The 26,819-nt window shown below is 39.5% G+C and overlaps 3 protein-coding genes across 3 annotated transcripts; 1 reads left to right on the top strand and 2 right to left on the bottom strand.

The window, feature by feature from the left end:
- Nucleotides 1-805: 805 nt before the first annotated feature.
- On the top strand, nt 806-11,648 carry dnajc2 (DnaJ (Hsp40) homolog, subfamily C, member 2). Its single transcript, XM_036576660.1, has 17 exons — nt 806-1,011; nt 2,231-2,421; nt 3,802-3,877; nt 4,042-4,140; nt 4,259-4,400; nt 4,482-4,562; nt 6,221-6,286; nt 6,378-6,469; nt 6,569-6,690; nt 7,217-7,366; nt 7,465-7,553; nt 7,686-7,755; nt 9,806-9,984; nt 10,072-10,172; nt 10,251-10,361; nt 11,171-11,325; nt 11,471-11,648. The coding sequence occupies exons 1-17, from the start codon at nt 957-959 to the stop codon at nt 11,537-11,539; spliced, it is 1,848 nt and encodes a 615-aa protein (XP_036432553.1). The 5' UTR covers nt 806-956; the 3' UTR covers nt 11,540-11,648.
- On the bottom strand, nt 11,581-21,529 carry pmpcb (peptidase, mitochondrial processing subunit beta). The gene is given in 14 exon segments (XM_036576661.1): nt 11,581-11,765; nt 12,129-12,204; nt 12,326-12,414; nt 12,574-12,659; nt 15,482-15,642; nt 15,735-15,878; nt 16,027-16,139; nt 16,739-16,818; nt 17,584-17,782; nt 17,876-18,005; nt 20,722-20,772; nt 20,774-20,809; nt 21,079-21,204; nt 21,398-21,529. Coding segments are annotated over 14 exon segments (1,437 nt in total). The 5' UTR covers nt 21,479-21,529; the 3' UTR covers nt 11,581-11,700.
- Nucleotides 21,530-23,089: 1,560 nt separating this feature from the next.
- Nucleotides 23,090-26,770, bottom strand: med21 (mediator complex subunit 21). The gene is made up of 4 exons (XM_036576659.1): nt 26,713-26,770; nt 25,948-26,062; nt 25,562-25,662; nt 23,090-24,302 (listed from the first exon to the last, which is right to left on the bottom strand). Exons 1-4 carry the CDS (start codon nt 26,752-26,754, stop codon nt 24,123-24,125), a joined length of 438 nt encoding a protein of 145 aa, XP_036432552.1. The 5' UTR covers nt 26,755-26,770; the 3' UTR covers nt 23,090-24,122.
- Nucleotides 26,771-26,819: the final 49 nt, after the last annotated feature.

Here is a 26,819-nt window from a genome sequence, read left to right as displayed (position 1 = left end):
AAATACAAAGACACAGTTTCAGTGCTTGCCAACAGACTTGGTTGCAGCAGACTGTTTCAGAGGAAGGCTTACACAAATATATCCTATAGGTTTTTATTCAAGAGCAACTTTATTCTGGACCATCTTATAGCTGCAGGTGGATGCATGCCAAGTGTATAGAGATTAACCTGCGCGCAAAAAAAGAAGACTTCCAGACCTCCCAAGACTTCCTGAGAAAATTATCTCGAGATAATTTGAGAAAAAAAAAAAACTCAGGTTATATCGCATTTTGAGTTTTATTTTTTGTTTGTTTGTTTTTTAACCCATTATAGAAAAACCCGTGTTATTTCTTTCCCCATGTCCTTTCAGTGGCTCTGAGATGTGGCAGCTTATTTAATACTAAGGCAAAGACTTTCAAATATAATTTTTAACGTCCACTTTTTTGCTGGTTTTCACAGTATAAATCACAAATAATTTATTTACTTTAATTTGTTTTACTTTAAATTATATTTAATTTAAAAAGTATGAGTACTGCTGTCAGGATATAAGCCCTGAATTAGTGGTATCCCCCATCCAGGCTTTGCCGTATGAGGCGGAACGGAAAATCTAAATAAAAAATGGCAAAAAAAACAGCTTCAGCTTTATTTACGGTTCACTCATCCGCGCCCTTTCTGTTGTACCGGTACGTCTTTTGAAACAGTGCTGGTTACACATGTTCACAGTGAGGGTGAACCTCTGTAAATGTCTGTATGTACTCTCTTCTCTTTTCGGCGGAACCAAAGATGTGCGCTGTGCTTCACTCCGGACTGAGAGAGCGCGGCGCTGTGTGTGTGTGTGTGTGTGTGTGAGAGTGTGTGATATCAGTGTGTGTGTGTGTGAGAAAGGCCCATGTGGAGAGACAGCGGCTCGGCTCAGACCTGCGGGGACACAGCGGCGGCTCTTATGCGGCGGAGAGTGAGCGGACAGCAGTGAGCAGCATGCTGAAGGAGGCTGTGGAGAGCCAGAGCACGGCGGTCTTCACCGCCCTCGCCGGTGAGAGAAAGCAGCAGAGACCCTAACCGCTCTCACACACTTTAACCTGCCCCTCTCTCTCATACTCACATTAGCGCGTTAGCCGGTGAGCTAGTGAGTGAGCGGCGTTAGCACAGAGAGCTAAACCGCCTTCTCACTTCCTTCAGCCTACTAACGCGCTCTGTCCTCTCAGACGTGCTTCAGCTCATGAACCGAATCTGTTTATAAGCAGCTGCTGTGGCCAAAATGAGCTCCCTCCTCTCGTGGCTGCCTAAATTAGTGTCCGTGATTCCAGAGAGGCCAGTGATATTAAGGTCACATCAAAATAAACCTCTCTGAATATCAGCTGCCAAGATGTAATGTGTACGTATAAATAAAGCTGAGCAGGAGTGACTGGCCTGGAGGACACAGCCTGTTAGCTAAAGGGGAAGTCCACTTAGATTTAGAAGAGGTCTGCACCATTGAATAGTTCAGATGTAAGTCATTAAGAGTGGTGTGATGTGAAATGCTTTGTTCTAGAGAAACTGAGTCAGACTTGTTCACAGTGGTGGTCGTCTGAGTGGTTCAGTGCTTTTAAAGGCTCTCTCACAGAAACCTATTACATAAATGGTCACAAATATTGGCCTAGTGCTTGTTTTTTTGAAATCCATTCATGGTGGAGAGCTACATGCAGAGGGCTGTGAGGCAAAATAGTCCCCAAACAAAACTTTTTTTTTTTTTCTTTTCTGTTACCAACTTTACATAGGAAAACTTAGAAGATGTGTATGTTAACTGGTTGTTGTAGATGTTAAATAAAATGGGAATATTTAAACATGGCAACCTCTGGTTCTCATCACCACCACTGTGAAGAAATTCAGGTTGGTGCATTTCTCTATTATGAACCATTTCACTTCACACTGCTTGAAATAGCTTTGTTTACACCTCAGCAATTCAGTTATGCTGGAATTTTGAAAAAGTCTATGAAATTCCGCTTTGTGAATAAGCTGGTTTCTTTCTTTAGCCTGGTTCTTCTTAGATCTTCTGATTTTAATGACACTTTATCACGTTACAGTTATTGACTGCTTGCGTATTCTGTAGCGTTCTGATGTCTAGTTTATGGAAGTGTGTTGATGACCAAGTTAATAATACAGGAGGATTAAAACTGCTGAATGAGTAAAACTTTATATTGTCTTATAAGCCACACTGTTTTGATAGGATCCTTATTCACTCTCACTTCGGTTTTGTCTCTTCTCTCAATCAGGATCGGTACAAGTGCAGGTAGAACCGGTGGGCCGCTGGTTTGAGGCGTTTCTGAAACGAAGGATTCGAAATGTATCCGCCTCATTCCAAGAGCTGGAGGAGGAAGAGGAATTATCAGAGGAGGAGGAAGATGAGGAGCTGCAGCTGGAGGAATATCCCATGCTGAAGACACTGGACCCCAAAGACTGGAAGGTGCTGTCCGGAGTGCCTGTCAGATAACATGTTAAACAACAAACGTCTCAACATCATTTAGTGAACGTTCATGTTTTGGAGATTCAGTGTCGTAATTGGGACCAAATGGAAAGGCAGTGGGTTAACAGCAGGTTATCATGATATCAGGCTTTGCAAAACTTGCAAAAAAGAAGGTTGCAGTGTGTAAATAAGCCTTGTAAACAATCACAGTGGCCCTTATTTTGCAAAGTTGCATACCTGCACAAACACGTCTGGTAGGTTTGTGTAGTTGTGTACTTGATTTGAGGTTAGCTAACCAAAACTGTTATCATCTACAATACAAATCATGAGAATATAAAATAGAAAGTAATAATAAAAAATAGAAAGTGGCAGTAACACTAATAATTTGTTTGCATGGCAATCAAGCACAAAAGTAGATGTAGTAGTTTTACATGCATATTGGTATAAACAAATACTGCAACTATTCTGTGTTCCATTTAAAGACATATTACACTGTGTTTTTGTTTTACACTACTGACACCACCCAAAAATAAAACCTACAAAATAGCTACTGCAGAAGTATCTCAAACGCTGCAGTGATACAACGTTTAAATATGTTATTTTAGGAAAATAATCACACTACACAATCACATCATTCTACTGTTCTAAAAAAGGCATCTTATTTATTTCACATTTTATTCTTTGCAGTTATTGTAATTTTAACAATATAAAGTTTGCTCAGTAGTGGGAGCCGTGCACTCGCTGCTCAACCTTAAACTTTGCTTACCAGCACAGCCGCTGGCTCATGAGCCACTGAAAGTTGTTTTATTGGCTCCCTTCACATCTGCATGAATTAGGAGTTGCTTCATGTTAATGAGATACAGGTAGGTTGGCACTGAAGCCGATTCATCATTAGTGCCCAAATTTCCACTTGTTTCCAAGTCGTGTGAAAGTTTCATAAATCAAATGCAGAGTAGTTCATATGTCATTAATAGAGGTCAAATCTGTTTTCTGGGCTACTTTGATTAATAAGGGCCAGTGTCTTTTGAGGTGCTTTGTGAAAACAGGCCCTGTTTAAGAACTTACATACAGATAGTTATGGAAATCAGAAGACCCCTGTATAGTCCAGTAGCGTGTTTCTCTCTTTGTAAAGCATAATAATGAGAGAGTTTCCCATAATTGTGACTTACTTTATCAGAATTATTACATGCTTTCTCATGACGTAGTCACAATTATGAGATACTGTCATAATTATGATGTAGTATTTCATATTAATGAACTTAGCATCTCATAATCATGACTTACTGACTCATAATTATGATAACATTTTCTCATTATTATGAGACACTAAGTTGTCATTATGATATACTGTATGATATAATATATTCCTCTCCCCTGCAGAATCAAGATCACTATGCTGTACTGGGTTTGGCTCATTTGAGGTACAAGGCAACCCAGAAACAGATCAAAGCTGCTCGTAAGTGTCTTTCTACTGTTAACAATAAAAATGCTTAAATTATTTGTGTAAATTTTATGTTTTTCTTTGTGGTTCAAATAAGGTCAATGCCAGCTTGTTCATATTTTAGCAGAGAAATTGATTTCTCATTCTGTCAGTCTCTAATATGCATTGCTTCTCTGCAGATAAAGCAATGGTGCTGAAACATCATCCGGACAAAAGAAAAGCAGCAGGCGAGCAGATAGTGAAAGGAGACAATGATTATTTCACCTGCATAACTAAAGGTAAGGAGCACACCTGCTCATCCAAGTGTGACAGCGCTGTATGACGTCACATATTTACATCAAATACTCTACAGTCCCAATATTGGTTTCTGAGTGTGTCTTTTGTTGCATATTCCAGCAATAGAGATTCTGTCAGACCTTGTGAAGCGACGAGCGTTTGACAGTGTGGACCCCACCTTTGATAACGCAGTGCCGTCCAAGGCAGAAGGCAAAGAAAACTTCTTTGAAGTGTTTGCTCCTGTTTTTGAGAGGAATGCGAGGTACGGGTTGCTCTTGTTACTGTGCACAGAAAGAGTGCAGGCGAACAGCAGTTGTGCTAAGTGTGCTGTGTCTCTTAACAGGTGGTCCACTAAAAAACAAATCCCCAACCTTGGATCCATGGAGTCATCGTTTGAGGAAGTGGATAATTTCTATTCTTTTTGGTGAGTTCTGAACTACGACTGATTATGGTTCTCTACAGTTATTTACTAGCTTAGTGCCTGACTCTTAGAGGAGCAGTCTACATAATTTAGACATTTTTAACCCTAAGGATAGTGTGGAGGAGGAGGTTGTCAAAGTAGTTGAGTTGGCAAAAGAAGCTGCAATGTTAAAGGGGAGTTCCCACCAGTCTTTCAATATTTTTGCCTAATTAAATTGTTAAGATGTAAGCAAAGTCATTCAGAGTGGTTTGATTTGAAATGCTCCATTGTCAAGAGACTTATAGAATTGCTAACAGTGATGGTGATTGGAACCAGACATCTAAGGCATTTCATATATAAAGGTGACACATTTAAAAGTGACAGTTTCCTTATGTGGAAAAAGTAAGCACACCCCTACATATATATCACTTTCTTATTTAATATCTGATATCTATTCTGTTATTTTTTTTGTTTTGTTTTTGGAGATTGGTGCATCATCATGCCTAGATCAAGAGTTCTCTGAGGCCTTCTGAAAGAAGGTTGTAGATGCCTAAGAGTCTGAGTCTTTCTATAATATTAGAAGTCAATCTTTCCACTGGCTGGAATATCATCTACAGGTAGAGAAGATTTAAAACCACACGGCAGGCTTTCCCAGCAAATTTAACCTGAGAGCAGAAGAACATCAGGACAAGTCTGAAGTTTGCTATTCGATATCTAGGCAAGGACCAGAACTTCTGGAACAATGTCCTATGGACAGGCAAGTCAAAGATAGAGTTGTACCAGAAGCAAAGACTAAAGACAGCATTTCATCAGAAGAACATCATACCAACTGTAAAGGATGGTGGTGGAAATGCTATGGTTTGGGGCTGCTTATGAATTCTTTCGTACCAGAGAGTGCTTGAGGAGAATGTGAGGCCATCTGCCAACAAGTTAAAGCTGAAGATGTGGACTCTTCAACAGGACAAAGATCCCAGACATATAAGTAAATCCACTAAGGAAAGGCTTAAATGGAAGAAATAGTGGGTTGTGAAATGCCATAGTCAAAGCTCAGATCTAAATTCCATTCAAATGCTGTGGGGGGATTTGGAACGGGCCATACATGCAAGAAACCACTCAAATATTGCACAGTGGAAATAATTCTGCATGAGGGAGTGGGCTACGTCTGTCAAAAGGGTTAATACCATTTACTGAAGAAAGGGCTGTGTGCCAGAGGCGTGCTTACTTTTTCAACAGGAAAAAAAAAGACATCAGTTAATTTGTTTTTAAATAAATTATGGCAAAGTCACATTTTTGCTTTGTTTTTTATTAATTTAAGTAACATTTATCTATACATACATTTTAGCTGATAAGGAAACATTTCATGGGGTGTACTAACTTCACAAGACACTACCCCAATTTTACCATCATCAGCATTACATATTAAAATCACAGTGCAGGTGCACTTGTCGTATTGGATGGTTAAAAATAAATCACTGGAATTCTCCTTTAAGTATGTAAATTCTAAATTGGTGCATGATCAGATGAACAGAGAGGGCGTTCACAGATTTGTCTTATAAAGTCATATAAGCAGTTAGTCTCACCGTGTTTGCAGTGTTTTCTTCCATATTAATCAATTTATTTCAACACAAATGCACATCAATTTCGTATTCATTCGTTTATTCTTGAATTCATTTGTTCACAAGGTACAACTTTGACTCATGGAGAGAATTTTCATACTTGGATGAAGAGGAAAAAGAAAAGGCAGAATGGTAAAAAAAGTTAAAATCTATTACATCTCTAAAACTTCTCTCACCACCACTATTTTATTTGGTTAACATTTTTCTTTTTTTTTTAAACCAGTCGAGATGAAAGAAGATGGATTGAGAAGCAGAACCGGGCATCTCGAGCCCAGAGGAAGAAGGAAGAAATGAATAGGATACGAACACTTGTGGGTACGACCATTTCAGCTGTCTCTCCTTAAAGTGCTTAGTGCTGAATGCTGTTTAGGGAATTTTATTACCGCAGACCAATTCTGTACTGATGTGTTGCAGATACCGCATACAGCTGCGACCCAAGAATAAAGAAATTCAAGGAGGAGGAGAAAGCCAGGAAGGAATTGGAGAAGAAGGCCAAAGCTGAGGCCAAGAAGAAAGAGCAAGAGGAAAAGGAGCGGGTCAGTTACTCAGATAGATGAGCTGTGGTGACGGAGGGCTTTAAGAGTGTAAAAAGAGTTCCTCATGGGCTCTTTTTAAGTATCAAGGTTCTGTATGGGTGGAAAATTTCTCCAGATATTTGCAAATTTAAGCATATTCACAATGTCAGTTGCGGATTAGAGGAACGTACAGTAGACCTATGTTTTTGCTTATAGAATCTTGGTGTTCACATTTATCTTATGAGTGTTAATTAGGTTTAGATTTAGGTGGTGATTCGGCCGGGTATTTTGGTTAACAAGCTATTATCAGAAACTTTGCACCAGGAATATTATACTGTCCTTTTGAGTATTTCCGAGGAAAGAAACAAAACGTACAGTACTCTGTAGTCTTATAGATTGTTGTTTATTATTTTTGTTGTTTTTATTGTAATAATGCAAACGATCAAGTAGTTTTGACCCATTTAGTCACCTTGTAAAGTAAGCCGTTTTCTGAAATCTGAACGTCTGTTGTAAGATGGTTGGTACATTGTGTTTTGCTGTCCTGCAGGCTCGACAGGCAGAGTTGGAAGCAGCTCGTTTGGCTAGAGAGAAGGAGGAAGAAGAGGCCAAACAGGCAGCCCAGCTGGCCAAGAAAGAGAAGGAGGCCCAGAAGAAAGCCATCAAGAAAGAGAGACAGAAACTCAGGACAACATGCAAGGTAAGAGAGACTTCCTATCAGCTGCTGAAGTCTGATAATATATGGTTTCTCTCGATTCTACATTACCTTTTTTCTTGGTTTGTGTTTCTCTTGGTCAGAACTATAATTACTTTGTGGATACGGAGGCGGAGAGTGTGAAGATGATGGAGGACGTTGAGAAGTTGTGTGATCGATTAGAACTTATCAGGTATTGATTTTTTAGGTTTTTTCTTTTTCTTCTCATTCTACATTACAGTGTGTGCAATGAGCCGAGAAGAAGCAGATTATTTGTGCTTTAAATGAATGTTTAAATTGTTTTTTGTTTTTTTTTTCTTTCTAGTTTACAGAACTTGAATGAGGTTTTAGCATCAGGCAATAAGGAGCAGAGTAGAGCTGCCGTAGAAAAACAGGTAAGCACAAAGCAAGCGAAACAAGCATTCTGGGCGGATTGTTTTGAGCTCAAAACTTAATTGTTTTCAAACAACATTTTAGTGTTGAATTTGAACATTTTCTCAATGTCGGAATGGTAGCAAGTATTGCGCATGCAGTCAGTCATGCTGATATTCTGTTTTGAATGAAGCAACAAAACTAAAACACCATTTTGAAATATAAACTAATTTAAGCAGAGGATTTGTTCTCAGCTGTAGGAAGCAGATGGGTTGTGCTTAAAATTTGAAGTAGGGTTCCTGTGGATCCTTAAAGTCATAAACTCTTAAAACATTTACTTATAAGGTCTTGAAACAAGAGTATGAAAATTTCAGGTAGTAAAATTTAATTTCACTGTTTTAAACATCATTTAATCATTATATTATGCATTTTTACTGTTTTAAAGTGGAAAATTAAAACGTAATATCTGCAGCTCTGACGTTTCCACTGTTTAAACTAGCCACCTTTTGTCTAAACATTGGAATGTAAAATGTGAGTGCGTGGCTAGAGGCTGTTTTCTGCCACAGGCCACCAAAATCCTGTAGTAAATATTCTCTCTCGAGTCATGAAAGGTTGGAAACAAAAGTATCATAATGTTGTTCTTTACTGGCTGCGTCTGCCATTTCTGGTTTGAAACTGACATTAACGCGTTCAGAGTGAGAAAGGAGCAGCTACTGTGTGCACATTAGAGCAATATGAATTTGAAGCATATTCACCATCCTGAAAAAGGTTATTTTGCACAAGTAATCCAAAACAACCCAAAATGTCAGTTCAGAGTGTATACCACTATGCACATGTAATGCTGAATATTAAAGCAAATGGTTGCCAAATCATCAGGGAGGTCAGATCATTGATCATAATCAATTTTCAACGCAGTATAAAATGGTAAAAAGTAAGCTTAAAAAATGCATGTCCAGAATGTCACAATACAAATGTAATAAAAATATAGTAATTTCACTGTAGTATTGATCAGAGTAGCATAATCCTACTTAAACTGTGTAGCTGTACATCTGTAAAAACACAAAGATGAGCATGGGCTAATACTTCATATTAAAGAATATTAAAGAACTCTGATCAGGTCAAGAGCAAAAACACAAATCAGGACATCTAATCTATGTTAAAACATAGAGAACAGCAGAACTGTTCACTGAAACACACTGAAAGACAGTGTAAGGATTGTGCCATGTCAAAGCATATATACATGTTTTTTCCATCAGCTGGTTTGAATCAAATAAAATAGATACCAATACATGCTGTATTTGAGTGTGTGCTGATGTGCAGTGGAAATTGAATTCTTTTTGTCTGCTGAGGTCCTAAAAAGGTATTAATAATTGATTTTAAACTTGTGCAGCAACCCTGTTTAGTATACAAAATGTATTCTAATGTTGAATGGATACAAATGTACAGAAAGTCAGTGCTCATTTCTTTACATCTAAATGCACCTAAATATATGCAGGATGCACCCTTCGTATAAGCATTGTGCAAAACATACAGCAGAAAAAAGAATGAAAGTTGTCTATAATTGAAAAATAAAAAAATCATAATTTTAAATTACTGATGTCTGCGCTGAGTCATACTGATTGTTACCAAAAGCACTAAGGAATATGTATGAGAGTGAAGTATGAGAAAAACACAAATTTCTCCAGTACACCAGCGATACCCATGTGAGACACAACTGCGGCAAAATATTCCAGAGCACACCCAGAGCTATCTTCATGATCTACTGCATCCCAAAATGCAGTGTAGTCATTTTAGGAGGACATAACCGCCTGGTTTGCTCTGAACCTTTTAATAACCCCAGTTTCAGCCTAGTACGGCTGTGTAAATGAATGAAAGGAAATAATTTGCCCTGCCGCTACACTCAGTGTGATGCTAAAGCACCATCACTTTTGATATCACAATGATTTATTCAGTTTTGATTCTTTGGCTATGAATTTAATGGAAATGAATGTTTCAGATTGCTGTGTGAAATACCCCGAGCTCCTGGTGGCCAAGTGTTTTGAATGCATGTGCTTTGTCTGTCTATATGCACAGGTGCAGGAAGTGAATGCGCAGCTGCAGCGTGAGCGAGAGGCTGAGGTGAAGGCCCAGCAGGCGGCGCGCAGCTTAGACCAGTCCAGTATCGGCACCGGAGGTAGCAAAGGCTGGAACGAGGAGGACGTGCAGCTGCTTATCAAAGCGGTCAACCTGTTTCCTGCTGGAACCAATGCCAGGTGAGCCACTTACTCAGAAACACCCGCATAATCCTGCAGTCACATGGCTGTGGCCTCTTACTATGGGCTGTGCTTTCTGTCTTGCAGATGGGAAGTAATTGCCAACTACATGAACTTGCATTCAAGTAGTGGCATTAAAAGAACCGCCAAAGATGTTATTAATAAAGCTAAGACTCTACAGAAACTAGGTGAGTTCTTGTTACATTTCAGTTTGATGCTTTGCTTGTATCAAGAACAGAAAAACCTCATCTGACTCCTGTTTCTAGACCCTCACCAAAAGGATGAAGTTAACAAAAAGGCCTTTGAGAAGTTTAAGAAAGAGCATGCAGCTGTTCCCTCATCTGTAGACAATGTTGTGCCTTCAGAACGGTTCGATGGTGAGTTTTGTTTACATTCCTATTACATGTGATCAGTGCAAACCTTTAAGTGCCTTTAGCACAACGCTAACAGAAAGCCTTTTATGACAAGATGTCATCAACTTGGCAGTGGTCCATATTTACACTGTCTGTCTGATTCGGGGGACACCTAGCTAATACAAATGAGTGTTTTCCCTGTTGGTTTGCAATAATGTGACTTTAAACAGAAAGCATTCATACAGTTTTTTTGAGAACATTGCAAAAATGAAGGAGCAATTGAGAAAAGTACTGCCTTGATAATTATGACAGACCCCCCATACATTTTAATCATGTTACATTTAACAACAGTTGAAAATAAAGAATTGTTTCAGGTAAAATCTACTCATCATACCAAGAAACGGACTTTGATGAAAACTAAGTATTACTAAATAACTTTACTCAAATTTCAGAAGATGGCCAGGTGTCTTCTCGTTTTGTGGGGCAAGACCTGATCTTGTAACAAGAATATTCGTGGGGGCAACCTGTTAAGCTGGATTGCAGTAGAATCTTCCATTGACAAGAGTATGCCCCCGCTACAACTCATCCCAAAATCCTCGTCCTAGCTCTATTAACAATAAGACAAACAAGCTAGAAAGCAAATTGTTATGCTTACCTGATGAAATTGCCCCCCCTCCCCCCACATTAAGCCCAAAATTTCTCATGGCCTCAGACATTCTTATTACGAGATCATATTTGGCCCTATAAGACAAGGTGTTTATATGCTATTGACAGGCAGAGTAACTTTTCATACAATTAATTTTTTCTGCCATTTTTTTGTTCCCTCTCTTTAGGCTCAACCGGTGACTCTGCTCCCTGGACAACAGAGGAGCAAAAGCTCCTCGAACAGGCTCTTAAGACCTACCCTGTCAGCACTCCCGAGAGATGGGACAAGATTGCAGCCACTGTGCCTGGACGCACCAAGAAAGATTGTATGAAAAGATACAAAGTAAGTACACTATTCCACTTGTATAATTAGTTTGTTATACATCATTTGGGTACTGAGATCATTTAATAGCACCCCGAACTGACTGCTGAATCATTATTAACTGAGGCACATTCTAAATGCTCATGTCTTTGTCTCTGCCCGACAGGAACTTGTGGAGATGATTAAAGCAAAGAAAGCTGCCCAGGAACAAGTTGCTGCTAAGAGTAAAAAATGACAAATTAACCACAAGAAATGAACCACATGCACACACAGCTCCATGTTCTTTTAACGTTATTGTGTTGTTCTTTATTTTATAATAAAATTAAAGGAAAATGCACAGACTACACAGATACTTGGTTGTGAATGTACAGACGGCGTTGAAGTTCCTCTGTTTTCTCAGGTTCTTAACCAGTACATCCCACTTTTGATCTGGTTGTAGTCTGGGAGCTGCTCAACAGGTCCTGCAACACATTCAGTGTGACGGATTACAGTAGAACACTCACAATATAAAACTGGGCTAGACATTCAGCTGTTGCAACAATAAGACCATAGAAATATATTCTTTGTAATACAGTTCAGACACCTGCTGTTTAATTTGCATTTAAAAAAATAAAAACCTAGTTAAAAGCATCCAGCTCAACTAGGGTTTCAGGTTTGTATGGCTTAAGTTAAATATGTATTTATTCATTTATTGATTGAGTATCCCATTGCACAATATGGAAAAGATTGTTTTATGATTGGGCATGTTTAATAGATATAGACTTGACTAGTGAATTACAACTTTTTTTTAAGGTGCTGTAAAGAACGATGTAGGCAGTACATACCAACAGCTGCTATTGCTGGGGCTTTGTTGTAGATGTACTTTGTACACACTTCCTTAATGGTATTTGCATCTATGGCCTAGGTGTCGACAAAAAAGGTAGGGCAGAGTTAAGGCAATCAAATTTCCTGTTTTTGAAACAACTTTGCAAAAGATTTGATGAAGTGAAAGATGATCTGGAAAGGGAGCGGTGTCACTCACATCTATCCTGGCCTCCAGCTCATGCAGTGGAATTCTGCGACTGTAGCAGAGCATCTGCCTCCCAATGTCCTCACAGATGGGTGTGGAACCTAATGAGTATAATGAACGAGACATTATACATTCCTAGACTTGTGGAGTCCCAAGTGCTTTAATGGTGTTTGTGTTGCTCCATTTTACTGAAACAGATATGAGGTATTGGAAACCTTCTAATCTACACACCAGGTTGTTTTTGTAGCTCATTTACTTACCATCCAGGTGAAGCAGCATGTTGGTCTTGAGGAGATTCTTTGCTCTTGCTACTTCACTCTCTGTTACGCTGGTGCACAGAGACATCCTACCACCACAACACAAAGCAAAAGCTTATATAATCTCAAAGAAAAACATTCTTCAATATTTTATGCTTTTTTTGGAAAGCTTACATGCTTTCCTTGACATTAAGGTGATCATTAGTCCACAAAGTCTATTAAGGAAAAAAGTTGAGCTACTGACATGTTTACCTAAAAACATGCTGTCATTCTGCCAGATTGCAATACACTATAGGAATTGTTGGGGTTGGTGCAGTACGAGAAACTGTGATAATCGTTGAGTTGATTAATCAAATAATAAATTAATCAGTGTTTGCAGTTGTAGCCTTGGTTTTAGGTTAAGATTGTGAAGTACTGGACCAAATTGCAGCCTACATTTTGGCATAATTCACTCTCATGAAAAAGCCAGCAAGTCAAATCTCATATTACCAACTTGATTTCCAATCACATACACATGGTCCAAGAACGCTTGAGAAATGTTTTAATTAAAAAACTGAGCTTTCTTTAAAAGGTTTTACTAAATAAATAAATAATTAATAAATACAGTTGAAGTCATAAGTTTACATACACTTTGGTTGAAGTGAGGATGAATTCAGATTCATTTATTCCCTTTATAGATTCCATGTAAACAAATTAGTTTAGCAAGTTGTTCAGGATATCTACTTTGTATGTAACACAAGCAATTTTTCCAAGAAATGTCTACAAACACAGTATTTCACTTATAATGCACTATCAAAATTCCAGTGGGTCAGACGTATACATACACCAAGAAAACAATAGAATGTCGTTAGAAGCTTGACATTTGACAAATGACAATTGTTTGGGTTAACTGGAGGCTACCTGTGGCAATATTTTAAGGCCTACATTCAAGACCTACTTGCCTCTTTGCTTCACATCATGGGAAAATGAAAATCAAAGAAATCAACCAAGACATCAGAAAAAGAATTGTGGACCTTCACAAGTCTGGTACATCCTTGGGAGCAATTTCTGAACACCTGAAAGTATCACAATCATCTGTTCAAACGATGATTTGCAAGTTTAAACACCATGGAACCATGCAGCAATCATACCGTTCAGGAAGGAGATGCTTTCTGTTTTCTAGAGATGAACATACACTATATAGACAAACGTATTGGGACACACCTCTTAATCACTGAAGTCAAGTGTTTCATTCAGGACCACTGGCACAGGTGTATAAAATCAAGCACCTAGCCATTTACTGCCTTTACAAACATTTGTGAAATAATGGGTTGTTGTAAAGAGCTCACTGAATTTGAGTGTGGCACTATAATAGGATTCCACCGTTGCAAGAAGTTAGTTTGCAAAATTTCTTCTCTCCTAGATATTCCACAATCAACTGTGAGTGGTATTATTGAAAGGTGGAAGTATTTAGGAACCACAGCAACTCAGGTTGACGAGTGCTGAGGCCCATAGTGCATGAAGTCACCAATGCTCTGCTGACTTAACTGCAGAGTTCCAAATCTCCTCCAGCATGACTGAGCCCCAGTGCACAAAGCAAGGTCCATAAAGGCATGGCTGGGTGAGCTTGGAGTGTAAGAACTTGACTGGCCCTCTCATCCAACATCAGTGTCTGACCTCACAAATACTCCTCTGGATGAACAGGCAAAAATTCCCACAGACACACTCCAAAATCTTGTAGAAAGCTTCCCAGGAAAGTGGAAGCTGTTATAGCTCCAAAGGCGGGACCAACTCCATATTATGGCACAAATGGGTCTTCTAAATGGACAATAACCCCAAGCATACTTTCAAATTTGTGGCAAAATGGCTTAAGGACAACAAAGTGAAGGTAATGGAATGGCCATGCCCTGATCTCAATCCCATAGACAATTTATGGCCAGAACTGAAAAAGTGAGCAAGGAGACCTACAAAAATGAAAAGGTTAAACAATTATCAATACAAAACAGGTATGTAAACTTCCAAGCCACTGGAATGTGTTGAAAGAAATATAAGCTGAAATAAATCATTGTATCTAGTATTATTCTGACATCTCACATTCTTAAAATATAGTAGTGATCCTAACTGACCTAAGAGAGGGAATGTGGCTGTATGTAAACTTATGACTTCAACTGTATATATAACTCATATATATATATATGAGATATATACATATATATGTATTATATTATATTATACACTTGAAGTACACACACACACACACACACACACACATACACTCACTCAAGGTCCACCAGCAGAAATTGACAGCTGAGCTATGGCAGTGCTACAAAGCGCTCACCAAGGTGCTGAAAAGCTGGGCCAAAACAAACATCAGCACCTTTGTTGTGGACCACGGCACGTGCAGAGGAAGGGCGGGGGCTGACTGATCATACACAGCTGGCGGCCAATGTTGAGAGCAGCTGCAACGCCAAGGGAGAGAGACAAAAAGGGCCAACTGGGCAGCAGTTGTGGAGAAGCTCTCCCAAAGAAAAGACACCTCCTAACCGCTCCTTTTCTCTCTCTTAAATCGGGGTCCACGACAGACTCAGACCCAAAAGTAGATCCCAGCCAGTTCTCACCCTGTGCATGCTGAGCTCTTCCCCATATGTCCGTCTACGCACCAAAAAGCCTGAACTCAGAACCGCTTCAAAAGAGGTGTAGTTCTGTTTTGCAGGTTTCAGCCTGTTTTTGCTAAACTATCTATTTTGCGTTTGTAATAAACGTTTCTAAGCTCTATTGACCCTGTCTCTGGAGTGTGTCAAGCCCAGCTGCTCGTTTGCAACATACATATGTATATGTATGTATGCACACACACAGAGGAATGACATCCAAGATCCCTTGTAGCTCTAATAATTCAGCTTTAATTTGGAGCGCTACAGTGTGCCTCACTCACCATTCAAGCTGTGTGTAATGCATCATCTCGTTGACAGTGTTTGGCTCACAGACGGTATAGAGGCCCCAAAGCCCTGTGTCAGTGTAGCAGGTGTTAAAGGACTGGAAGCTGTGGCACAGGTTACCCTGGCATGCCATCTGGGCCAGCTTACTGGACAGATTCTGAGGGCCACAAACAGCACAAGACCATGTTGACACAACATCATGACCATCAGCATTCTAAAATCAGAACAAAACATGTAAGAGCGACCTACCACACCGCCGCCAAAGGAGCGATCCCAGTTTCCAATCAGCGTGTTGGCCACCATGAGTGGGATGGTGTCAGGGTGAGACCAGCCTACTGCCTGCACGGCAATCGCTATGTGAGCCAGAGGCATTTTGTCATCCCTCACTCTGATCTGTTAAACATCAACCCAAGTGACAAATGGGGTGAGGGTTTTTTTGTTGTTGTTTTTGTGAATCGATGTACAAGGTTCATCACATGACTAATGACTAAACAACTACACTGATGTTATGTTTATTGTTCCACAGAAGCATTTTGTTTACCTCACTTCCAGTGAATTTGCAGGCAGGTAATGCAGGTGCTTCACCCTTGTATCTTGCTGGCAGCTTTCCAAAGTGGTACTTAGCCAAATCAATTAATTCATTGTGGGACACTCCTGAAACAAAAATCAGCATTTAGTTTCAAAAAATCTGAAAAAATCCACAGATGTATCTGTCCATCCTTCTGCTGTGAGAAGACATCTCAGCACTATGAGCCTGAAAGGATGTGTAGCTGTCAAGAAGCCGTTGCTGAGAGAAGATAATAGAGAAAAAAGAAGAAAATCTGCAAATCAAACAAAGAAGCTGCTGGTGTTCTCAGGATAACAGGACTGACAACCTCCAAATCCAGCGTGTTTGGGATTACTTGGTTCATGAGAAGCAGAAAATGCAACCAACTTCTTAGACTAAACTTTGGAGGTGTGGAAAAACATCTCTGCAGATTTCTTTAAAACATTGAAAGCAAATCACCCCAAAAGAACGCAGGCTATAATGAAGTCAAAACATTAACACGTTATATGATAATTATATTTAGTTGTTGAGGCTTCCATGTTTTCTGCTTTTTTCCCCCTCAGTGCTGAACAATGAATACTTTGTACTTAATGGCAGTTTTGAATGAAACTAAAATAAATGAAGGGTGATCTCTGACTTTTGCATAGTACTGTAAAGGAAATACTGCACACAGCTGTGTTATTGAGGGAAGTGGATGTAAGTTTACCTCCAGCTGCAGCAAGCACAATCCTTGGCCCCTTGTAGTGAGTTGTAATGTATTCCACAAGGTCTGCTCTGTTTATAGTTCTGTAAACAAACATGAGTTTAATACACACATATGAATATCAACATGAACATGAATGTCACTGAAAATTAGTTACACAGCCAGGCAACATCAACATGAGCCCAAAGTCCTTATTGTAAGAACTGCTGGTGAATGAGGCCCATTGTCCATTTTATCAGCTCCACTTACCATACTGGTGCATTTTGTAGTTCTACAGTTACAGACCGTTGTCCATCTGTTTCTCTGCATACTCTGTTAGCCCCCTTTCACCCTGTTCTTCAGTGGTCAGGACCCCCACAGGACCACCACAGAGCAGGTATTATTTGGGATAACTATGTGGATCATTCTCAGCACTGCAGTGACACTGACGTCATGGTGGTGGTGTGTTAGTGTGTGTTGTGACGGTACGAGTGGATCAGACATGGGTTTTTAAACACCTCAGTGTCACTGCTGGACTGAGAATAGTCCATCAACCAAAAATATCCAGCCAACAGCGTCCTGATGAAGGACTAGAGGATGACCAACACAAACCGTGCAGCTACAGATGAGCTACTATCTCTGACTTTACATCTACAAGGTGGACCGACAAGGTAGGAGTGTCTAACAGAGTGGACACTGAAGAACAGGGTAAAAGGGGGCTAACAAAGTATGCAGAGAAACAGATGGACTACAGTCTGTAATTGTAAAACTACAAAGTGCACCGATGTGGTAAGTGGAGTTGATAAAATGGACAATAAGGGTAGAAACAAGGAGGTGGTTTTAATGTTATGCCTGATGAGTGTACGTACTTGATGTTCTCTGCAGGTCCGAGGATGGTTCTTCCTAGAGCAGTGTCCTGGTACGCTGTAGCATGCAGGTAGTCAAAAACAACTTCCTGTAGATTAGTCTCCACTTCCTGCATCTCTCGCAGGATGACTCCACGCTCACGTTCAATCTCGGCCTCCCCCAGCGTGCTGTTCTGGATTATGTCAGCAAGAATCTCCACAGCTGACAATAGCGGTAGATGATGAGAGGGTTATTGCACAAATCATACCTGTGCTACAGAGTTAAAAACAAAATTTATCTGTGGAGTTCCCATACCTCTGGGGAGGTCTTTAGAAAAGGCTTTGGCATAATATACTGTCTGCTCTCTAGAAGTGTAGGCATTCAAGTGGGCACCCATGTTCTCGATCTCAAGCTCCAGGTCTAGCTGAGAACGCTTCCTTGTACCCTGTAAAACACACACAGGAGCAGGCAGGCGCCATATGCTTCAATAGGTGAAGTTCCACTTCTCCAGACCACTCACTTTCACACAGATCTCAATCACTTGATTTGGTTAATTGGTTCCAATTAAGATTCAAAGGCAAACGCACTGGATGGCCAAAAGTATGTGGGCACTCTTAATTGAGTTTAGATGTTTCAGTCACATCCATTGCTAACAGGTGCATAAAATCAGGCACATAGCCCTGCAATCTCCATAGACAAACACTGGCAGTAGAATGGGTCGTACTGAAGAGCTCAGTGACTCAACATGGTCTTAGGATGCCACCTTTGCCACAAATCTGTGAAATTTCCGCCCTGCTCGATCTGCCCCAGTCAACTGTAAGTGCTACTATTGTGAAATGGAAGCTTCTTGGAGCAACAACAGTTATAACTTTATATTAATTATATATTTTTCCAACTTTGTGGCAGCAGTTTGAGGAAGGCCCTTTCCTGTTAAAACATGACTGTACTCATGACTGTACTGTGCACAAAGCGACGTCCATAAAGACATGGTCTGACAACTTTGGTGTGGAACTCCAGTGGCCTGGAGTTCCATTTATCAAAGCCTGTGCGTAACATGTTCTATATGTGTGCAGAATAACTGCTAGGGCACACTATAAAATTGGCATTTATAAAAATGTCCGTACGCAGAGCTGTACACAATGAATGATAATAAATCCTACATCGCTCTGCATGTGCACAGCCAGTCTCATTTACATTAAGAAAAGCTCCTAAATACACGTATTTGGTAAAGAACGTCCCTTTAAAAAAAACCAGTAGCCTATGAAACATATGAAATGCTAAATTGAAGTGTTGCATGTAAAAGTTTGCACCTTTACATTTAACTTTAAACTATTAAACAGTAAAACATTAAATATGAAAATGTAATAATTACATTTTCACTCAAACATGCAAAAATGATTTACAAATAATTCATTTCATCATTTCAATTCCTATATTTTTACTTTTGACAATTCAATTAGAGCTGATGATTTTGAACATGAACATCATTCCTACAAGTAAAATTGAATTTTGAAGGTTACAATTCATTTTTTTTTATTTCAAATTTATTTCTAAGAACATTAGTGGTATTAGTCAAGCACTGTCCACATTACAATCAATATGTATTGATCCTTTTATATAACTCTACTTCACCTTCACTATAAACCCAAATTAGCTGTCATCTGTCTGCAACTCTACCCTGTCAAACAAAAGTGTTTTTGAGATTTAGACTGATGAGAAATACTGCTTCTGTTAACATGAAGTATTAATTTGTTTGCTTTCAATCAACATATTTATCTGACTGCTTGTTCACAAAATAGTAACAAGCAGTCAGTTATGCTGAAATGACTGATTATATGGGAGTTTGTTTGTCTTATAATGGGTTTAACCACAATATTACTTCTCCACCACTAGGGGTTTCTGCATATGTGCAGTCAAGAGTAGTTCTAACTCTGCTAACATTCTCAAGCCTAAAAAAAATAATGACATACACGTAAAAGCATGTGTATGAGAAATTTATGCATGAAACTGTCTGCTCTATTTATCACAACTGACAAAAGAGACCCCAGGCATTTGTAATTACATTTTTTACCATGTTTACATAATGTTTGCACATGTCTATAGATAGACATGCATTTTTCATCCAATTTTACTTATCAAAAATTATTTTTTGTGTACTCATAAAGACGTTTGACCCCTGATGTCTTAATGATATAGCTTGTTATATAGTTTTGTGCCTGTGTAACACTTTGTGATCTCTTTAGTTTGTGCAGCTCTTTTTGTAGCTGGTTGTTCTATTTGTGTTTTTTATCAGATAAATATATCAGTCACACTTCAGAGGTGTGAAGATTGAGAGCCTGTACACTAAGCTTCTCATCAAAGTGGTGTTCTAAACATAGGAAACTAGTAGACATGGCAAATGCTAGCATGATGTTTGAGTGATTAATGTACAAAGTCAAACATTCACAGACTAATTTCTTGTTGCTAAAAGATGAGTACATTCATGTGCTCAATAGTATGAAGACATTAAATATAGTGCAACACATTAATTCTTCTGTCACACATCACACACCAGTGAAGACCACCAGACCACCAGACACCTCAAGCTCTATGTATGTTCGTGAGCTTTATTTAACAAATGTTGGCCACCTTGTATAACTTGCAGGGGTGTTTCTGTATAGAAGCTACTGATGACCCTCACTCTAGCCATTCTTGACAGCTGTTCACTTTCTGCTGGGGGCCACAATCGCTCCATCTGCCAACAATATTCTTTAATCATTTTCACAAATAAAAAAGATTATCATAACTAAAATTTATCACCAAGATCTAGGCCATAAAAATAATTAATATTCTTATTATTAATAATAACAATAATATAATTCAGCTCCCATGTTCTCACTCCCACCAAAATGCCTTCATTTAATTTTATGCTGCTCTGTTGCTGGCAGCATCTGGACTTCTGTGCTTTTGTTGACAACAAAATGATCTATTAATATTAATCAATAAAAATCCCCTAACAAACTTAGGTTCCTTTGCTGACGGACAGAGAAGTCCCACTGCAGTTCTGAAGGGAATTTAGTTTGTGAACAGTTAACTGGAGTTGTCCCACTTAGGTTAGGTTTTGGTAGCTACCGTTCGCACTATAGCCACTGTGTTTCATGGATGACCTCTGGTTCTGTTACCTTAAAAGCCATGTGCTCCAGGAAGTGGGCTGTTCCGTTGTTCCTTTCATTTCTCATACCGGCTCCCAGCATCGATCCACAGACCGACCTGCAGACAGACAGCACAGGCTTCACAAACTGAACGAGGCTGAAGTTTGCTTCCTATCCGCCAGCTTATTGTTCAAATTTTCCCATTCCACCTTAAACAGTGCAGCAGGCGCCTCATGCTACCGTTGTAACTGCTGCACCATTTAAGGTGGAACTGGAACATTAGAACAAGAAGCTGGAATAGGAATTCCAATTTCAGCCGCGTACAAACTGACTTCTGTTTGGAGACGACAAAGCAAATAACCAGCAGCAGGAGCCCGTTAACGTTACCGTGCAGGTGGTCAGTCCGGAGTCTTCAGAAGCCACTCGAAGCCCGTTAGCTAGTGTGGTCACCTTCGTCTCTGGGACGTTCAAGGCCACTTCACTCGCCGCTAAAGCGGCTCTGTGGCGAACAAACTGCGGGAAGAGGAGTCCCGCAAAGAAAGTTAGGTTAGTTAGGTAACCTAACTACATGTCTTAGGCTGGTGGGCTAATGAGTTAGCCACTCTGGTGCTAAAGGAGACGGCCACAGTAGGCGGCTGTCCTGAGCGCAGTATGGTAACGGTGCGTTTACACAGCTCCTCTCTGTATCAGTTTTAGTGCTGTTTACCTTTGTGGCAGCGCCTGTTTTCAGAAATCTCCTTACAAAGTGCCCTCCGGCTGCTCCCACTCGGTGTATACACGCCGCCATGCTGTTTACAGATGTTTGTACGTCACTAGCACCGTCGATTCTGATTGGATGAGTGGAAAAGGCGTCAGGAGCGCAGCTGCGCGTCCGCAGGCCGAGTGAGCTCCAGTGTGATGTAACCACGAGGACAGACTTTATTCAGGGATGTGGTTTGACACTGTCTTGGTGAAATAAACAAGGCCTTCCCTAACAAAGACAGACGGTGGTATATGTTGTATATGTTGCTAAAACATGTATATATCATTCAGCATTAATGGTGCCTTCACAGATGTGCAAGTCACCCATGCCATGTTCACTAATGCGCCCCTATACCATCACAGGTTCTGACTTTTGAATTGTATGCTGATGACAAGTTGGATGGTCCCACCTTTTTGTATATTGTTTGTTTCTTGCATGGTAGAGTTTTAACTTGCATGTGTGGATGCAGCGATGAACTGTTTTCAGACAGACTGTACTCTAGACAATGAAATCCTCAAGTTCTTTGCTATTTTATTTTGAAAAAACATAAAATTATTGCACTATTTGCCTGTACAGTCTTTCACAGTCTTTTCACCCCTCATCATCTTTTTCAGCCTCTCTGTGATGCTCTTTCTATACCTAATCATGTTACTATCTTGTTGCCAATTAACCACCAGGTGTTTTTTAGCATTATACAATTTTACCAGCCTTTGTTGCCCCTCGTCCCAACTTTTTTCAAATGTGTTGTTGGCATTAAATTCAAAATGGGCATATATTTTTCAAAAACAATAAAAGTTCTCTGTTGCAACATTCGATATGTTATCGGTGTAATATTTTTATTAATTATAGTGTTTTAATTATTTGCACTTCATTTTTATTTACATTTTGCACAGCATCCCAACTTTTTTGAAAACAAGATTGGATTTTCTTGTTTTTAAAATGTATTTTTTTTGTGTTATTTTAGATTATTTTGCTGCTAATTTACACATTTAGTGTAGTAGTGATGTGTTGTAATTGTTATAATTGCACAGATTAAAAAAAGAATACATTCATAAAAGAAAGAGAAATAAAAGAGAAACTTCAACATAGAAATCATACCACAAGTACGAGCTTAAAGTGACTAAACTCCTTTGATCAGACAGTAACTTCACCATCCCCAGGTCATCTGTGTACTTGTGAGTGGTGATGTAGATTTTTAAGCGTTTCTGTAAGGAATGTGCCAAACACATTTTTTATAGCCAAATCGCTCATGCCTCATTTCTAGCTGGTTTTATTAGTTATGGGCTAAAGTAACACATGAAATACACCATCACTATTTCTCTGCTACTGTTAGCCGAAGTTAACAATACATCTCTACATAACTGTATAAAGAGCATTATTTGCTTTTTTTAATGAGCCGAATTGGCATTTTAATGAAACAATAATCAATTATCTGCTTATATGATATAAATCAGATGAAGTTCTACATCTAAAAAGGTAACTATAAACCTTTTTTAGTACAAGTGCAGCAACAGCAGCATTCAAATACAGCGAGTGTGCACTTACCTGCCTCATGGTATTAATGTAATTGGCTGTTTCTGGTTGTACATCTTTACCTTCAATACCACCAGAAAGCCGCACTTAATGTGAAATCTGGAACACATTCTGTCACTTGACTTTATTAAAATCAATTTATTGAAATACTGAAACATCAATTTATCTTTGATTCTGAAAATGGACTTTCAGCACAAAAAGTGTCTCCTGACAGAGTCAGCTAAAACAATAAGGGCCAGTTTCCCAGACCCAGATCAAGGCTATTTCTAGACAAAAAAAAAACAGTGGTGATTCTCCATTGGCACAATTCAATTTAGACCAAGACTAGGATTAATCCATGTCTGGGAAGTCAGGAAACATCGACTCAAGCTCCAATGTGAAATTTCTTGATTCCATAAGGATTTGCCCTTCACATAATCACAGTTCAAAGGTCTAACTGTGAATGACAAAGAGTTACAAAATTGCTTGTAAACAATGCAGTCAAATTCTCAACTGTTTGACTAGCAACCAAGTTTAATATTTGATATTTGCCATTAATGAGATGCAAACTAAATCTCACACAACTGTCGCTTTTGAAGTGTACACTTCTTTTCATCCTAGCACGGCTCTACATTATGCAAAATACAAAAACTGCTTCTCTTAACCCAGGATGAAAAGATGAACACTGTACACAAGTAAATCTGCATGGGGGGGTAAAAAAAAACAAACAGCCACACAAAAACATTCAACATTAACGGACACACTATGGTATATGAATAAAAAGGCTTACAGCTTTGAAAAAATAAACATCTCTTTCCTCATCACCAAAGGATGCATATTCAGGCTATTGTAAGTGAGTGAACATCAACACTTCAGACCGTACCATCTATTCTGCTGTGTGAATAGGCTCATTCACAAAGATCCATGTGGTGATTATTATGAAGAGGCAGGCTTTTAACTAGCACACATCCACTTCACTGTTAAAGGTGTTGTCTTATTAGTAAGCATTATTAGAGACTGGAACACAGGCAGCATCAGAACATCTGTCTTCCCACTATAGTCAGTTGTTCTCCTCTCAGCTGAAATGTCAATGAATACTTCCCTACAACAGGTGAATGTGGAGTATAAAAGTCCCTGCAGTGCATGTCAGTCCATGTTTGACCTGAAACAGTACGAGTCATGATTCAGGGCTCGCGGACTGGCTGGATGTACCACTTCGTGTGCGTAGCTGTGATTGGGCAATATCAGCCAGAGCACTTTGGATCTTCTCCAGTAGTAGATCTCCTCTGTACACCACTTCTTCCAGTCGTGCTGCTGCCTCATGGTTCTCCTCTTCCAACTGCCTTAGACTAGCAGCCTGATCAAAAGATGCAGGAGGAAACAATAAATAACAGGCAAGAGCAGGAATTACAGTGTGTTCGTCAATGCAGGCCTGTTCTATTTACAGCACTGCACACAAGAAATGGGGGAGTGCAGATATCAGGGTGTTTTCTAGCATCCGTTTAAAAAGATTGCTCCCTGAATTTCAACTGAGTGGCACTGGTTGGCCAAGTTTGCTCAAGGAAGCAGCTACAGAATTAATATAACTAGAAAGTCTCTTAATGAAATATTTAGATTAGATAGTGTTTCCATACTTAAAGTACAGACAAATATTTTCATGGCTTGTAACAATGCATCATGACATATCGCAGATGCAAAACTGTCATAATGCATACTGAGGAAAGCAACTTTTCTTATTTTATATCATCTAATGCATTTGCGTTGCTTGAACAATGTTTGCAAACAATCAACACCAATCAACAACCTACTCCAGCACTTCTCCTGCCTCCCAGGTCTAGCGTTGTTAGTAAGTTGTGCAACAACATGATTATAGTCATCATTTACCTTAATTCAAAGTTTGTTCAAAATATCGTGAGAACACTGAATCATGCAGCCAATCAAATCTAATCGTGGGCTGAGTGTATCATTACACACATAATTTTTAATGAACTATTAAAGGTGCAGTGTGAAAGATTCGGGGGATCTATTAGCAGAAATGGAATACAGCATACAAAACCATGTTCTCATTAGTGTATAATCATCTATAACTATGCAGCGTTGTGTTTTCGTTAGCTCAGAAAGAACCCTTCATATCTACATAGGGAGCGGGATGAGAACCAAACACTGGCTCTAGAGAGTGCTTTTTGCATTTTTACATTGAAGCGGAAGCTTGCATCTGGTGGCGCTATATCATCAGTTGGAAGACGCAGAAAGATGAACAATTAGTGGTTGCTGTCTGTGCTGGTTCACCATTTTGTGTTTTGGCTGGAGGATCAAACTTATTATTTAGCACAAGAAAAAGAGGGGAGGGTGAATTCTCATTGTCAGAAGTAAAATAAACAGGCAACGGCAGAAAACCTGACAGCCGCTGAAGGTTCAACTACATGCTTGGAAAGGGAAGGGTGAGTGAGGGGTACACAGTCGGTTGCAATCTGCAACCTAACCGCTAGATGCCACTAAATCTTACACACTTCTCCTTTAAGAAATTGTAGCAAGTTTTAGCTCTTTATAGGCATTAATGCTAAATATCTACCACTTAATTGTAACCTGAGACTATGAGTTTGGCAGCAGACATACCTGTAAAGCAGCTGTTGATTCTTCACTAGGCAGAGAGTCAATCAACACATCGATATCTTTAGCTGTCCTTGCGATCAGGGCTGCAAAAAGCTGTGCATACTCTGTGGGAAAAAAAGATGAACTGATTAGACTAAAGCAGCATGTCTCAGCTCCAGTCCTGCAGTGCACCTACACTGCACTGTTTCATGTTTTCCTGCATTAACACCCCTGACATAGTGTCAAAAGGACTTTATTAGCTAATGATGTCACTCAGGTGCAGGTGGATTATGGGACAGTGAAACACTGTTCTACATGATAATATCTGTTCCTCATCACATTAATCTGATATGACCCATGACATGCTATGCTTTAACTAATACACAGCTGTGATCTGAGGATCTGCGCACCTTCTGTGGGGTTTGATGGCTGGTCCTTGTTGATGGCCGTCTGGATGTTGCTGAAGGAAGCAGGCGGCGCGTACTGCTGCAGTACTCCAATGGCATTACAGAACTGATCAGCCAACTACATTACACAAAAGACACAACACAGAACTGAAGATAAAGACCTACTGCGCATATGTGCATAAACCAAAACATACGTAACTTACAAGCCAAAGCGGTCATGTCCACATTTTCAATCATATTGCAGAATTCAATAATTACACAAACTAAGTTGGTCATGTATTGATCAGAGGATCACGCAGGCTACTTCTGTGATATGAAAGTAATCTTAGCGTTTAATGTGTAATGTTAATATGCGTATTGATAGCGCAGCATCAATCCGACCACGTCCTTTTTTTGAGAATCGATCCTCACATTAAAATGTTGACACTGTTACTGTTGATAGTTACGCCAACGACTCTGATTTACTACAGGTTAGCTAACCTAGTTGTCTTGTCTAACATTAGTGTTAATTAAAAAATAATAATAATGAATGTTAACTTATGTCCAGTCTAACATTAACGTTCCCGTTTTCGTGTTAGCCACAGATGAACTAAGAGCAACACCACAGTCTGCTAGTCTGCTAACCTAAAGCTGCATATCGACAGAAAACGTTACTCCACAGCGCTGATACAGCGGCCGGGCAGAGTATCAGGACTAAAACGACTGATTTTACCACAGAGCGTGATACTTCTGGAGAATTAAATATTAAAAACATTAATTTTATCTTACGGAATTGACTGCGTCCTGAAGCTGTGTTAGCCTGTCCGCCATCTTCTCTGACTGTCGCCCCCTGCCGGCTGGAGGACTAACGGTCTCTGTGGCCTCACGTGACCGGG

The sequence above is a fragment of the Colossoma macropomum genome, unplaced genomic scaffold (genome assembly GCF_904425465.1).
Source record: "Colossoma macropomum unplaced genomic scaffold, Colossoma_macropomum, whole genome shotgun sequence".
NCBI lineage: Eukaryota > Metazoa > Chordata > Actinopteri > Characiformes > Serrasalmidae > Colossoma > Colossoma macropomum.
This window is presented reverse-complemented; position numbering and strand designations above follow the sequence as displayed.